We start from the raw sequence: 14,947 nt of genomic DNA on the forward strand, positions 1-14,947 counted from the left end.
CCAGTCTGAGCAACCTTGACGAAGGTCTGGCTGACAATGGGCCAGAGTGCAAGTCTTCTGTCACCCAAACCCACTCTATACTCTGGACACTCCTCATCCTTCTCTAGACCTGAGAGTGGCAGGGACAGTGCTCCTCCTAGAGAGACCCCCTCCAGACCTCAGCTTGAAGACCCCACCCTGGGTCTCTCTGAGGATCACCAGAGAGACCTTCCTTCCTTTCCTTACCCAATGTTCACCCCACTAACCTGCTGGCACTGGCCCTTGTCACCACACTACCAGCTAACACCCAAAGAGCCAGTGGGCTAGTCCTCATCAACCCGGGGAAATCCAACCTGAAAAATCCCCGTTTCTTGCTCCATCGAAATTCCTCTGCCTTTGGACTGCTAGCATGTGCATTAAGACATCGACATGTACACTGAGAAGAGTGGCGCTGTAACGTCCCTCTTTTGAATGTCTACTGCAGGGCTGACAGCGAGGGCCTCGTGCTTCGAAAAAGGCAGAGGGGCATGTTTGCCGTCTCTGTGCTCTGGGAGAACGTGTTTCAAACTGCCACGAGACACGAGTCTTTTCTCACATTTAGGAAAATACTTGAGGCAGTTGGCTCACTCGGAGCATTAAGATATACCTTAGTCATACAGCAAGCCTGTATAACAGACCTATGGCTTGAGAGACTGATGAGACTGGTGGCAATGGAGATAAAGATGGAGATAATATGTTTAGTCAAAATGAACCACCCATCTGAGGAAACAGCCTTTAGAACAGTAGCAACATACCTCCGCAACAACAGCTAAGGTTGCCCATCGTCTGACACTTGAGCAGTGAAGGGGAGAGCCTCCCAGCTGTGGCCAACACACACGTCTCTTCTCACAGACTGGCAGTTGAACCACAAGGCTCCGTGGGCAGCATTCCATTGCCGTGGAAACTGGTCAGAGGCCTGGAACTTTCAGAGGGAAGGCAACTCTGCCCCCTCTGGGTCCACCTGCTCTATATAGCCTAGTGGCCGTTTCCCTGGACAGGGTCAACATTTTATTTCAAAAACTGCATCCTACAATCAAACAGTATTACTCTCTGTTTTGAAAAGACATTACTGGAGAGAAAAAGACCTCCCCAAATATAATGGGTCTTCAACGTTTAGGGGAATTGCAAAATCCTACCATGGTGAGATTTAAAAGGGCTCCCATTTTTTGATGGAAATACCATTTCCACTCATTTCTGGTAGTTGAGGCACCAGACATTTTTACACTCCATAGGTAACATTTGTTCAGAAGAAAAGGAGTAGTTATAGAAATTAAATTGTAAAATGCCACACACTAAGCATATGCTCATCAAGTTGCAAAAGTCTTCACTCAATGACCGTGTGTAGAATTTTTCTCTGGATGCAACAATCTGTACACTTCATTATCTTTCCACTGGTTCTTCATTAACAGTGTCCCTGTCATTGTATACGTACAAAACTTACTATGCCTTGAACAGTTAGGAAACAAGGACTCACCCTACTTTCAACAGTGGGTTGCCTTAAAACACATATCTCATAATTTTCTAAGCAACAAACTTTAGCTAACTCAAAGTTCTAGGATGAAATGTATTCTTCTCAAAATTCAACCCCTCATCACACCAGTGCCTGGGACAGTGTCATGAAATCTGGCTCGAGAGCAAACTGAGCACCAGCCCACATGGAACATGAGACAATTCCTGGAGAAAACTGAGAGCACTGCAATATTTCAAGCCAAGCAGGGAGGGTGTAAGGTATGGGAGGCTGTGAGAGACAACTCTGCCATGGCTGATTCTCCCCAAGTATCTAAAATTGAGAGACCAAATGCATCGCTCTTCTGATAGGACAACAAGGGAGATGGAGTCCTCTTTTCCTCCCTGTATCTATGAGTCTGTTACTCTTTGGTGTGTTTGATCATTGGTTTTGGGTATTAGACTGCACAAATCAGGGACATCACATAGTATCCTGATTTGTCTGACTGTGGCCTTCAGCATAATACTTTCTAGGCTCACCCAAGGTGCAGCAAATGGCAAGAGGCCACTCTCTTTTCTGGCCGAATACCACTGCACTGCATATGGACACCACATCTTCTTGACTCATCCCTCAGTGGACACAGGCTGCTGCCATGACCTGGCTGGTCTACACATTATCACTCGCTGTTGTGAAAAGAAGTTATGTGAGAGAAAAAGTCTAAGGGACACTTCAGTGGACAGAGCTGCTCCTATCTTTTCAAATTAGGATGTTCGTTTTCATCAGAAGCCCTAGCAATGGATTTGCTGAATCTTATGAGAGTTTTGGTTCCGTTTTTTTTGGATGAAATTCCACAATTAAGATACACTACTGAGGTTCTCATCAAACAATACATCCTACCTCATTTTACCTCATGTGGTAGTTCATGGCGGTATTCCTTTTCTTTTCTTTACTACTGGATTCTATACAGGTAGAAAAATTCTCAGGGAACATGTTTTTAAACATGACCCTTAGGCATACTTTGCTGTAAGTAGGAATGAATTCTTCAAAAGGACACATATTTAACTTAAATTTATTTAAAAAGCAAACTTCAGGAGTTCCCGTCATGGCTCAGTGGTTAACAAATCCGACTAGGAACCATGAGGTTGTGGGTATGGTCCCTGGCCTTGCTCAGTGGGTTAATGATCTGGCGTTGTCATGAGCTGTGGTGTAGGTTGCAGATGTGCCTCGGATCCCGTGCTGCTGTGGCTCTGGCGTAGGCCAGGGGCTACAGCTCTGATGAGACCCCTAGCCTGTGAACCTCCATATGCTGTGGGAGTGGCCCAAAGAAATAGCATAAAGACAAAAAAAGAAATCCTATTTTTCACCTTCATATTCAGTCCCACAGAGGAAAACATGAACACACAGCCCCCTGACTCTCTGAGAAAAGGAAGCTGACCTGCTCAGCACTGGAGCTCATTCGCGGGTGCATCTCCATGGCTAGGAGGGAAATGGGCTCTGAGAAACAGCCTCCCCTTCCTGCTGACTGAGAGGAACCCCATTCCCACACTTCTGCTTGGCAAGGGCTGGTGTGTGTATAAGTATGGCAGTTGTGGACATGCTGCTCAGCTGTGGCTGTAGCAACACTGTCTGAAGCAAGGGAAAGGGAAGAAAGCAACCCAGAGAGGCTGCAAAGCCTTCCTGAGGACCAGGGCCCTAGATCGGCCCCCTTAGTCCACATGGGAGAAAAGCCAGCTCTGGAACAATGGAGGAACTATGTTCGAAATTAAACATCAGGACACAAGGGCTTTCAAGCAGAGAGAACATGAAAAAATCAGGGCTTCGCACCCACCGCAGCTAGGCACCTTGTGTCCCAGACCGGTGCTTCCCCACTTCCCAGCAAAGAGAATCACAGCTGGGCCCCCACCACAACAGGAGGGTTCACACAGACCACAGAGGAGACACTCCTTGAGTGCCTGGCTCTTGTGGCCAAGTGGGCTGGCGCCTCTGGGCCCTACAGGACAGCTCCCAAGTATATCCTCTCCTTCAAGACTGGGAGAGATGGCTAATGGACCTAATGCATGGAAACACACACAGAAAATTAGGCAAAATGAAACACAGGGATATCTTTCTAAAAAAAAAACAAAACAAACATAAGGCAAAATCACAGAATAAGAACAAAATGAAGTGGAAATAAGCCATCGACCTGAGAAAGAGTCAGAAGTCATGGACATAAAGATGCTTACTGAACTCAGAAGAAGGAATGAACACAAAGAGATCTTCAATGAAGAGACAGGAAGCAGAGGAAAGAACCAAAGAGAAGTTATTAATGAACTGAAAAACACACTCGAGGGCTTTGACAGCAGACTGGATGAAGGAGAATTAATCAGAGACCTGCCTGACAAAACAATGGAACTCAATCAGATAGAGAGGCAAAATGAAAAAAGAATTTTTAAAAAATTAGGCTACTTTAAAGGACCTATGGGATACCATCAAGCAGAATAACATTTGCATTACAGGGGTGGTTCCAGAAGAAGAGAAAGAGAACAGAACAGAAAAATTAATGGAAGAAATAATGCCTAAAATCTTCCATCATCTGGGAAGGGAAACAGAACTTGCTTGGCTGTGGTGTAGGCCTGCAGCTCTAGCTCTGATTAGACCCCTAACCTGGGAACCTCTGTATGATGTGGGTGCATTCCTAAAACTAAAACCGAAAAACAAAAAGGGTAAAAACCATATGATTATTTCCATAGATGCAAAGAAACCCATGAGATAAACTTCTACATCCACTTATGTTAAAGTCTCAACAAAGCAAGTATAAAGGGAATGGACCTCAACTTAATAAAGGCCATCAACTGCAAACCTACAGCTAACATTCCACTCAACTGTGACAAGCTGAACGCTTTTTCTCCTCTAAGATGATGAACAAGAGAAGGATGCCCACTCTTGCCCCTTTTATTCCACATAGGATTTGAAGTCCTACTAACAATTAGACAAGAAAAAGAAATAAAAGGAATCTGAATCATAAATGAAAAAAGTAAAAGTGTCCTTTTTGCCGATTACATGATACTATAATAGAAAATCCTACATACTCTAGCAAAAAACTGTTTGAATGAATACATTCAGTTATGTTTCAGTTTACATAATCAACGTACATATCAGTGGCATTTCTATACAATAATAACAAAACATCAAAAAGAGAAACAGGCGTTTCTGTCATGGTTCAATGGTTAAAAAACACAACAGTACCCATGAGGACACAGGTTCAATCCCTGGCCTTGCTCAGTGGGTGAAGGATCCTGTGTTGCCTTGAGCTGTGGTGTAGTTGCAGATGCAGCTCAGACCCCATGTGGCTGTGGTGTAGGCTGGTAGCTACAGCTCTGATTCAACCCCTAACCTGGAAACTTGTACATGCTGCAAGTGCAGCCCTAAAAACAAACAAAACAAAACAAAACCCCAAGAAGAGAAACAGACACGGAGTTCCTGTTGTGGCTCAGTGGTTAACGCATCTGACTAGGGACCATGCTGTTGTGGGTTCGATCCCTAGCCTCGCTCAGTGGGTTGAGGATCCTGAATTGCTGTGGCTCTGGTGTAGGCCCACAGCTACAGCTCTGATTAGACCCCTAGCCTGGGAACCTCCACAGAACAGATAAAAAGACAAAAAAATAAAAAAGAAAGAAAGAAATAGACAAGATGGCAGAGTAGGAGGACTCAAGCTCCCCTCCTCTCATGAAAACACCAAAATTACAACTATGTGCTGAATGACCATCAACAAAATAGACTGGAAACTACCAAGAACAAGATATCCTACACCCAAAGGCAATAAGGAGCCACACTGAGACAGCAGGAGGTGCTCATTCATGGTAGAAGTAATCCCATACCCCCTGCATGGGCAGCCCACAAACTGGAAAAGAACTCTATTTCAGAGGCTTTCCCACAGGAGACTTCTGAACCCCACAGCAGGTGCCTAAGCCAGGGAGTCTGGCACGGGAAGGAGGAGCCCCTGGGACACATGACATTGAAGGCCAGTGAGGCTTGTGTGCAAGAGCTCCACAGGACTGGGGGAGACAGAAACTCCACTCCTGGAGGGTGCACACAGGCTTTCATGTGCACTGGGTCCCAGGGCTAAGCAGGCACTCAAGAAGAATCTGGGTCAGAATGACCTGGCCAATCATGGAGGGTCTCCTGGGAAAGGAGGGGGTGACTGGGAAACACTGTAGGGCAGGACAGTCTAGGCAGAGGTCCCAGGAATAGTTGTTGGCATGAGCTCCCCTGGAGGTGGCCCTTTTGGAACAATCTGGTCCCACAAGTTAGGGCTGAGAAGCCCCAGGCCAAACAACAAACAGGCTGGGAACACAGACCCACTGATCAACAAACAGGTACCTAAAGTGCTCCACATCACACCCACAGACAAAGGTCCACCCCCTAGAGGGACAAGGCTCAGCTCCACCTACCAGTGGGCAGGCACCTGTCCCTCCCATCAGGAAGCTGGCCATAAACTCCTCTATTTCACCTACAAGGAGGCAGACACTAGAAGCAAGACAGGCTACACACCTCTAACCTACAAAAAGGAGATCATGCAAAAAGCATACAAAATGAGAAGGCAGAGAAATATGAACCAGATGAAGGAACAAGACAACCCCCACACCCACCTCCATGCAAAATGACTTTAGAATAATGATTGTGAAGAGGATCCAAGAGCTCAGACAAAAACTGGAGGCAAAGATCAACACATTACAAGAAAGACTGAACAAAGACATAGAAGATTTAAAACAGAAACAAACCAAAAAATCGTATTTATGATTGCATCAAAAATAAAGTACCTAGGAGTTCCCGTCAAGGCCCAGTGGTTAAGGAATCTGACTAGGAACCATGAGGTTGCAGGTTTGGTCCCTGCCCTTGCTCAGTGGGTTAACGATCTGGCGTTGCCATGAGCTGTGGTGTAGATTGCAGCCGCGGCTCAAATCCCGCATTGCTGTGGCTCTGGCATAGGCCGGTGGCTACAGTTCCGATTCGACCCCTAGCCTGGGAACCTCCATATGCCGTGGGAGCCGCCCAAAGAGATAGCAAAAAAAAATAATAATAATAATAAAATAAAATAAATAAATAAATAGATAAAAATAAATAAAATGAAAGTAAAAGAAAAAACTAAAGTACCTAGAGATAAATTTAACCAGGCAAGGTAAAGACTTGTACACTCTAAACTATATGCTGTTGAGGAAAGAAATTAAAGGCACAAATTAATGGAAAGATATTTCATGTTTATGAGTGAATTCACATCATTCAAATGTCCAGATTACCAAAAGCAACAGAGACTCAATGCACTCTCCACCAAAATCCCAACTGCACATTGCACAGACCTAGGAGAAACCCTTCTAAAATTTGTATGGAACCACAATAGATCCCCATCAGCTACAACCATCTTGAGAAAGAGCAGCAAAGCTGGAAGGATTACATTTCCTGATTTCAAACTACACTACAAAGCTATAGATAGCAAAACAGATCAGGACTGGCACAAAAACAAAACAGACAGACCAGTGAAACAACACTGACAGCCCAGAAGGAAAACCAACACAGACACAGACAAGTCATTTCCAACAAAGGACCACAGAGCATACAATGGACAAGGGACAGTTTCTTCAATCAATGGTGCTGGAAGAACTGCACAGGCACATGCAAGGAATGGAACGAGACCCCTACCTTACAACACATCCCCAAATTAAAATGGACTAAAGACTCAAATGGAAGAAATGAAACCATACAATGTCTAGGAGAAAACATAGGTGGTAAGCACATGGACATCTGTCTGCTTACACTTGGCTCTGACCTCAAAGGCAAGTGATAGAAAGGGAAAATTAAACCAGCGGAATGGAGTTCCCATTGTGGCGCAGTGGTTAACGGATCTGACTAGGAACCATGAGGTCGTGGGTTTGATCCCTGGCCTTGCTCAGTGGGTTAAGGATCTGGCGTTGCTGTGAGCTGTGGTGTAGGTCGCAGACACGGCTCAGATCTGGCATTGCTGTGGCTGTGGTGTGGGCCAGCGGCTAGAGCTCCGATTCAACCCCTAGCCTGGGAACTTCCATATGCCCCAAGAGCGGCCCAAGAACGTGGCAAAAATACAAAAAATCTGCTATTGTTACTACGGTGCCATGGGGCGCTGCTGGTTCCGTCCCTTACCTGGGAACTTCTGTGTGCCTTGGGTGTGGCACAAAACAAACAAAAAACAAACAAACAAAAAACTGGGGCAGAGGATCTGAATAGACATTTTCCAAAGAAAACAGAAAATGGCCAACAGGCTTATGACAAGAGGTTAAACCACACTAATGGAACTACAAACCAAAACCACAATAATGTTTCAACCTCATCCCTTAGAGAATGGTTATTATAAACACACACACACACAAGCAATAAATGTTGGAGAGCATGTGGAGAAAAAGGAACATTACTGGTGCAGCCACAGTGGAAAACAGCATGAGATTGCTCAAAAAATTAAAATCAGAACTACAGTGTGACCCAGCAATTCCACTTCTGGCAATTTATCGAAAACACTCGCTTGACGATCATACGCACCTCTATTTCATCACAACAGAGTTACAATCACCAGGACAAGAAAACAACCCAAGCATCTACAGAAGGATGAGCCAAGAAAGATGTGGTATATATCCATCTGCATTTCAGGGAAACATGGAATACTTTTGAGTAGGTCTCAAATATTGCATGAGGCATCCGTATACTTAAAATATATCTGTTGTTTATCTGAAATGCCAATGTAACTGGGCCTATCTTGTTCTTATCTGTTAAACCTGGGGACAGTCCAATGAACGTGAATGAGAATGGTCAGGGCAGAGATCATCACAGGGTGTCTGGGCTGCTGTGAGGAAAGACTTCAGAGAGCTGGGAAGACAACTGAGTCTTAAGCTGAGAACTCTGTGGGCTCTTCCACTCCTTGCAGAAATTCACAACACACCATCATTACTTGTGACTTACCTTTTGGATGGATCCATGTTTTGTCTGCAGAATAGATCCTAGGTTGCTTGAAGACAGGAACGAGGTGTGTGTTCCCCACTCCACCTAGGACCAACAGGCACACCAAAGGCATGTTAGTAAATCACCGCAGGAACTGAGTCAAAGGGTTTTATCTTCCCAAAGAGTAAAACCATTCTGTTTGGGAAATCACTGTTAACGGCTATTTTCTTTCTTTCAACAATGCAGCCAAGAATCCAGTCTGGAGTTTTTGCAGGCAAATTAGTAATACAGACATGCATTGTCTGTGGTGCAGTAAGTGTCCATGGTAGTGATGTCATGGGCACATTTCAGGTTTTTGAAAGTTGGATGTAGGAGATGGGATTAAGATGGCGGAAGAGGACTGGAGCTCAACTTCTCTCCTAAAAACAACAAAAGTCACGACTAAAGGCTGAGCAATCTTCACCCAAATGGACCAGAAACCTTCAAAAAGACATCCTACTCCGGAAGAGAAAGAGGAGGCCACATCAAGAGGTAGGAGGGATGATTTTGTGATACAAACAACCCCATACCTCCCAGGTGGGAAGCCCCCCAGACTGGAAACTAACTGGTTCACAGAGACCTACAGGAGTGAGAGTTCTGAGCCCCACATCAAATCCTCACATGCAGGGATCTGGCACTGGGAGAAAGAGCCCCAGAGCATCTGGCATTGAAGGCCAGTGGGGCATGTGTGCAGGAACTCCACGGGACTGGGGGAAAAGGAGACCCCACTCTTAAAAGGCGCACACAGACTTTCACGTGCACCGAGTCCCAGGGCAAAGCAAAGTCTCCATAGGAATCTGGTCAAAACTGAATGCAGTTCTTGGAGAACATCCTGGGAAAACAGGGGTGAATGTGGCTTGTTGCGAGGGAGGGACATTGGGAACAAAGCTCTCAGGAATATTCAGCAGCATGCCTTTCTCTGGAGGGTGGCCACTTTGGCAAAATCTGGCCCCACCAGTCAGTGCTGAGAAGCCCCAGGGCAAACAGCAATCCAGGTAGGATCACAGCCCCATCCCTCAGTAAACAGGCTGCCTAAAGAACCCTCAGGCACACAGACACCTCTAATCCCATCCAGAGACAAAGCCCCACCCACTAGAGGGACGAGAATCAGCCCCACGAACCGGTGGGCAGGCACCAGCCCTTCCCATCAGGAAGCCTACATCAAGGCTCCATACCAACCTCAGCCACAAGGGGGGCAGACACCAGAAGGAACAGAGGCTACAATTCTATTCCCTGTCAAAAGGTCACTGCACCAAAAACCTATAAAAATGAAAAGACAGAGAACTATAACTCTGATGAGGGAGAAAGGAAAACCCCCAGAATATCAGCTAAGTGATGAGGAGAGTCTCAGCCTCTAGGAAAAAACTTTAGACTGTTGATGCTGAAGATGATGCAAGACATTGGAAATAAACTGGAGGCAAAGATGGGTAGTTAACAGGAAACACTGAGCAAAGAGATACAAGATATAAAACTCAAACAAGAAGAGATGCAAAATACAACAACTGAAATAAAAAATTCACGAGGAGCAGCTAACAGCAGGATACAGGAGGCAGAAGAATGAATAAACGAGGTGGAGGACAGATTAGTAGAAATTATGGGGGAGAGAGGACAAGATGGCAGAGGAGTAGGGGGACACGCTCACCCTTTCCCACAAACACAACAAAAAAAGCACATCTACAGAATAAATGACTTGCACAGAACAGCAACCAATCGCTGGCAGAGGAACCTAAACTCCAGTAACGGCAAGAAGTTCGTGACATTACTGGGCAGATCGGGAGAAAAGAGGAGAGTGAGAGAAGGTGAATCCGAGCGGGATGGGCGCTCCCGAAAGGGAACTGAGGAGGAGAAAGGGATCCCGCACGCTGGAAAGTCACCTCCACGGGGGGAAGATCAAACGAACCAGAGAAATCTCCAGATGCAGAGAAGAGAATAGCAGTAAGTCAGAGTACGGAAAAGCCGATCAAGAACCGAACGGACCATCTGAACTATGGGCACAGTCACCAAAAATTGAGATGCCTGGGTGGGGGCTGGGCACCAAGACCTCGGCTCCAGAGGTTAGTCCCAGGGCTGGGGGGGCGGGGCGGAGCGGAAACTGCTTGGAAGTCTAGAAACTTTTTGACCTGGCAGAGACTGCCTGGGAGACTAGAAAACAAAACTGTGGCAGAGGGAGGGAGCAATACTCTAGGGGCGGGGAAGTGGAAAGCTGCATCAGAGGGAACCTGGGAGAAGAGCCTGGTCTGCGCCCGTGCTGGGGAGGGGAGAAAAGAAGGGGTGGGTCCCCATAGAATACCCCCCACACCACAGCAAGCTTACAGGCCCACTAGCTAGCAGAAAGCTGCGCTTCCCAGTGCTTCCCCCCCACCCCCACCACCCCCTATGCTCTCGCTGGACCTGGGGCTACCTGCCATCCAGGAGGGCTGGCCTCAACAATTGCCTGAAGCCTACCACCACAGGGGCTGTCCCTGCACAGGCCTGCTTGCCCTTTGGAGGGGCTACACTTCCGCAGAGCAGCACCAATCACCACCAGCCCCCGAGAAAAGGCCTGCAGCCCAGAAAAGCTAGAACAAGCCTAGCCAGGCTGTGAATAAGTCTGCCTAATTCTCAGATGGTTTTTCGGAGTCGGGCTGCCCTGGGGAGGAGCCTCTTGGATTTCCAGCGGCCCTGCTACCCGCCCAAGGCCCCAGGGGGTGGAAGCTCTAGAGGATCAGCTGCATACCATCACCAGCCCTCAGAAAATATTCCACGGCAGTGACAAGGCAAACACTGCCCGGCCACTGAGGGTACAACTCCACCAGGAAAAAGAAAACAACAAGCAAGATGAAGAAGCTGAGAAACCACCCCCAGTCAAACCAACAGGAGAACTCACCTCAAACAGTCAACAATGAAACAGATCTCTGCAGACTGACAGACCTGGAGTTCAAAAGAGAAATAGGGAAAATACTGAAGGAATTAAGAGAAGATATGAACAGTAACGCAGATACCCTCAGAAAGGAACTAGAAAATATAAGGAGGAGCCAAGAGAAACTAGAACATTCATTTGCAGAGACGCAAACTGAACTAATGGCAGTAAAAACCAGAATGAATAATGCAGAAGAACAAATCAGTGATATGGAAGATAGAATAATGGAAATCACTCAATCCGGTCAGCAGACAGAAAACCGAATCAAAAAACTGGAAAGCAATATAAGAGACCTATGGGATAATAGAAAGCTGGCCAATCTACGCATAATAGGAATTCCAGAAGGAGTAGAAAAAGATAAGGGGATGGAAAATATATTTGAAGAAATTATCGATGGAAACTTCCCAAATCTAAAGGATACTGGGTCCAAGATACAAGAAGCACAGAGGGCCCCAAACAAACTGAACCCAAACAGACCCACACCAACACACATCATAATAAAGATGGCAAAAGTTAGTGATAAAGAGAGGATCCTAAAGGCAGCAAGAGAAAAACAGAATGTTACCCACAAGGGAACCCCCATAAGAATATCAGCTGATATCTCTACAGAAACACTACAGGCCAGGAGGGAATGGCAAGAGATATTTAAAGTGCTAAAAGGAAAAAATATGCAATCTAGAATACTCTATCCAGCAAGAATATCATTTAAAATAGAAGGGGAAATAAAAATTTTTCCCAACAAACGAAAACTTAAAGAATACAGCAACACAAAACCCAGGTTAAAGGAAATTTTGAAAGAGCTTCTCTAAACCAAAAAGAAAGGAAGGAAAGGGAAGAAAAAAGAAGAGAAAAAAAAAAGAAGAAGAGAAAGAACTAGGACTGAGGAAAACGCAATCAGAGAGCAGTCACTCAAATAAGGCAGCATACAGATTATATAAGAAAAAAGAAAGCTTTATAGTTCTATGCCAAACTTCACAAAGAAAATATGTGTCATTGTGCGGCACATATTATATGGTAACAGTACTCACGTACCTTTCTGTAAATTTGGGAGAAGTAAGCTATGGAAATGTAGTTGTGTCATTTGTGAACAATGAAATTATAATTAAAAAATACATTCCTATTTTCCATCCAAAGTTTATTTATATTTCATTGGCTAATTCTAAACTTGGCGTGTAAGCTGTTCCAGGGTGAAACAGAAAAACGTAATGAAAGATGAGCCCAAGTCTCACAAAAATAGAAGAGTTTTACTTGATAACATTCCAAAAGATATGAATTCTAATTTGGTTTAGTATTGCAACCACTGTCCAAATCAAATAGTAGTAGTCCAAGACCTCTATGAAGTGCATTTATTAAAAATTGAATGTTAGTGTATTATTACTCTGAAGTTGTGACAACCCATTATCCTTGGAAGTCACTGAAACATGCATCAAAGATACAAACAGGCTTCTTAGAAGAAGGAGTTAAGGCATTTTTGGCTGAACACTCAGCACAGAAGATATTTCCACATTGTCTGCAGTGATGCTGTAAACAACAACAAAAAAATAAACATTTTCAAGCATAACAACTATATCAAAATTATGAGACTACAAGAATAGGCCAACTGCACTTTGAAAGTATACTATTTCAAGGTTTATTTAATAACAAATCTCAATGCTGATTTAATCCTTTGATTAATTTGAATGCTTACTAGTTATATACTACACTAAAAATTTCAATATGAGATTGATCTTAGAATTTTCAAAAAACCATGCGAGGCATTTTTAAAGTGTTAATAAAACAGTCCTATCAGGTGAAAAACTATTTCTACTTGCCAAATATTTCAGGCATCATTTCTACAATCAGAATATAAATTTGAAACATCACATGATGGTATTATTTAAAATGATTTTTTTAATCTCTGCTTTTTCTTCCTTTAAAATAACTCAATGATGATAAAATGTATGAGTTTAATAATGATGCTGTGGTTCAGAAAATGATTATTCTAGAAAGTGAATCAGTAGGAAGGCAACAAATGAATTTAAAGTTAAAATATATGCTAATCAGAAACTAGACTGCATAAATTTAATTGTTCTACGTAGTTATAAGTTAAAGTTAATAAATGGCAAAACTTTTAAAGTCTATCAAATGCAGGACAATTCTGATGGTTAAAACAGTCAACTGTGGAATAAAATCCCATCTCACTGTGACTGAAAAGCCTTTCCCACAGGTGCTTCAGCTCTGTACTTCATTGTCGTTAGCCCACTTTCTATTCAGTGTTTGTGTAGGTCTGATCTATTTTAAAAAGTTTCAGCACATTATAATATTCCACACTTTTAAGAATGATTGGTGCCCAAGTTTTCAAATGGATAACATTTTGAAAATCAGAAATAATTTGGTCATCTTCCATTATCAAAAAGTGCTACAATCTTAAGTCTGAATGACAATAAAGCAAAGCAAATTTTATCTCTCAAAAGCACTGGAAATTTCTAACCTTTGGTAATTTCCCATTTATTCTAACCCTAGGGAGCAATCCTTCCTTGAGACTCCAAGCATATATATTCAGATCACTTCTTTAACACACAGCAACTCATTCATGCCTTTGTGTTCTTGACTTCTCCTAATACTGACAATTCATGAATGACATGTCTCTATAATCCTTGGAATCCCTGAAGTCTTTAAATCTTGTATTTAATTACCCATAACACCTACAATATTATTACACAGACAGCAGCCATTTAAAAGTATGTATATATGAGATGTTTTAATGTTCAAAATATGCTTTTTACTAAGAGGTAAATTCTAGACTAAAAAACTGCTGCACATCACCAGGCGACTTACCTGAAGGGACTGATTCTCTTTGCCCAGCTCCTGCACTGCTGCAGTTTTATTATCCAGCTTTCTTTGCAACTCTAGTACTTTGGTTTGAAGCTTTTCTATTTTACCTTCTCCTTTAAGACACCTAGAACAAATCACAAAAACATTAAAAAAATAATTAAAGACCCCCCAACACAGATAATGAACTACTTTAGCAGTCTGAAGCATAATACATGAATTTCAACCATCTGTTGTAATGAGTAGTTTCTAAATGGCTACTTAAATACCTGTTGGAGCACTATTCTCAAGACTTCAGTTTTTTTCAATGTGCAATATGTAAGTCTTTATCACTTAGAATGGAAATAAATTATTTTTATTAGACATCAGTCACCTTTCTGGTAGTGCCCTTCTTTCATCATGATTATTCTGAACTGTTGCTTCCAATACCATGATTTTTCCCTGTAAGTCATCCATCTGCTTTTTTTTTTTTTTTCTTTTCTAGAGCCACACCTCGCAGCATATGGAGGGCCAAAGCCACAGCAACGGGGGATCCCAGCTGCATTTGCGGCCTACACCACAGCTCATGGCAACGCCGGATGCTTAACCCACTGAGCAAGGCCAGGGATCGAACCCACAACCTCATGGTTCCTAGTCAGATTCGTTAACCACTGAGCCACGACGGGAACTCCCCCATCTGCTTCTTGAGCTCACTGACTCACTGCTGACTGGACTGCCACTCCTTCTTTACAGTGCCCAGGTTTTCATTTAATGCAGCTATCTGCATGGGTATGTTTAGCCTAGTTTTCCTC

General features: G+C 43.8%; 1 protein-coding gene across 6 annotated transcripts in view; it reads right to left on the bottom strand.

Annotated features, from left to right (window-relative positions):
• The window catches only part of LOC146398898 (uncharacterized), a 72,902-nt gene that overhangs the window by 24,916 nt on the left and 33,039 nt on the right, over positions 1 to 14,947 (bottom strand). For 3 of the 6 annotated variants that reach the window (XM_084979550.1, XM_084979547.1, XM_084979551.1), the window contains exons 7-8: positions 14,163 to 14,283; positions 8,429 to 8,512 (exon numbers count right to left, since the gene is read on the bottom strand). Coding sequence is in view for 1 of the 6 variants with exons in the window: in XM_084979546.1 (XP_084835672.1) it covers positions 8,429 to 8,540 (112 nt within the window). In the remaining 5 variants the exon portion in view is untranslated. Of the gene's footprint in view, positions 1 to 8,428; positions 8,651 to 9,625; positions 12,867 to 14,162; positions 14,284 to 14,947 lie in introns of those variants that run through there. The other 3 variants (XM_084979548.1, XM_084979549.1, XM_084979546.1) reach the window with 2 other exon arrangements.

Source organism: Sus scrofa, chromosome 10 (genome assembly GCF_054392235.1).
Source record: "Sus scrofa isolate SSC_HxYL_T2T_F1_AM1 chromosome 10, Sscrofa_HxYL_maternal_Yorkshire_Landrace_v2.0, whole genome shotgun sequence".
Taxonomy (NCBI): domain Eukaryota; kingdom Metazoa; phylum Chordata; class Mammalia; order Artiodactyla; family Suidae; genus Sus; species Sus scrofa.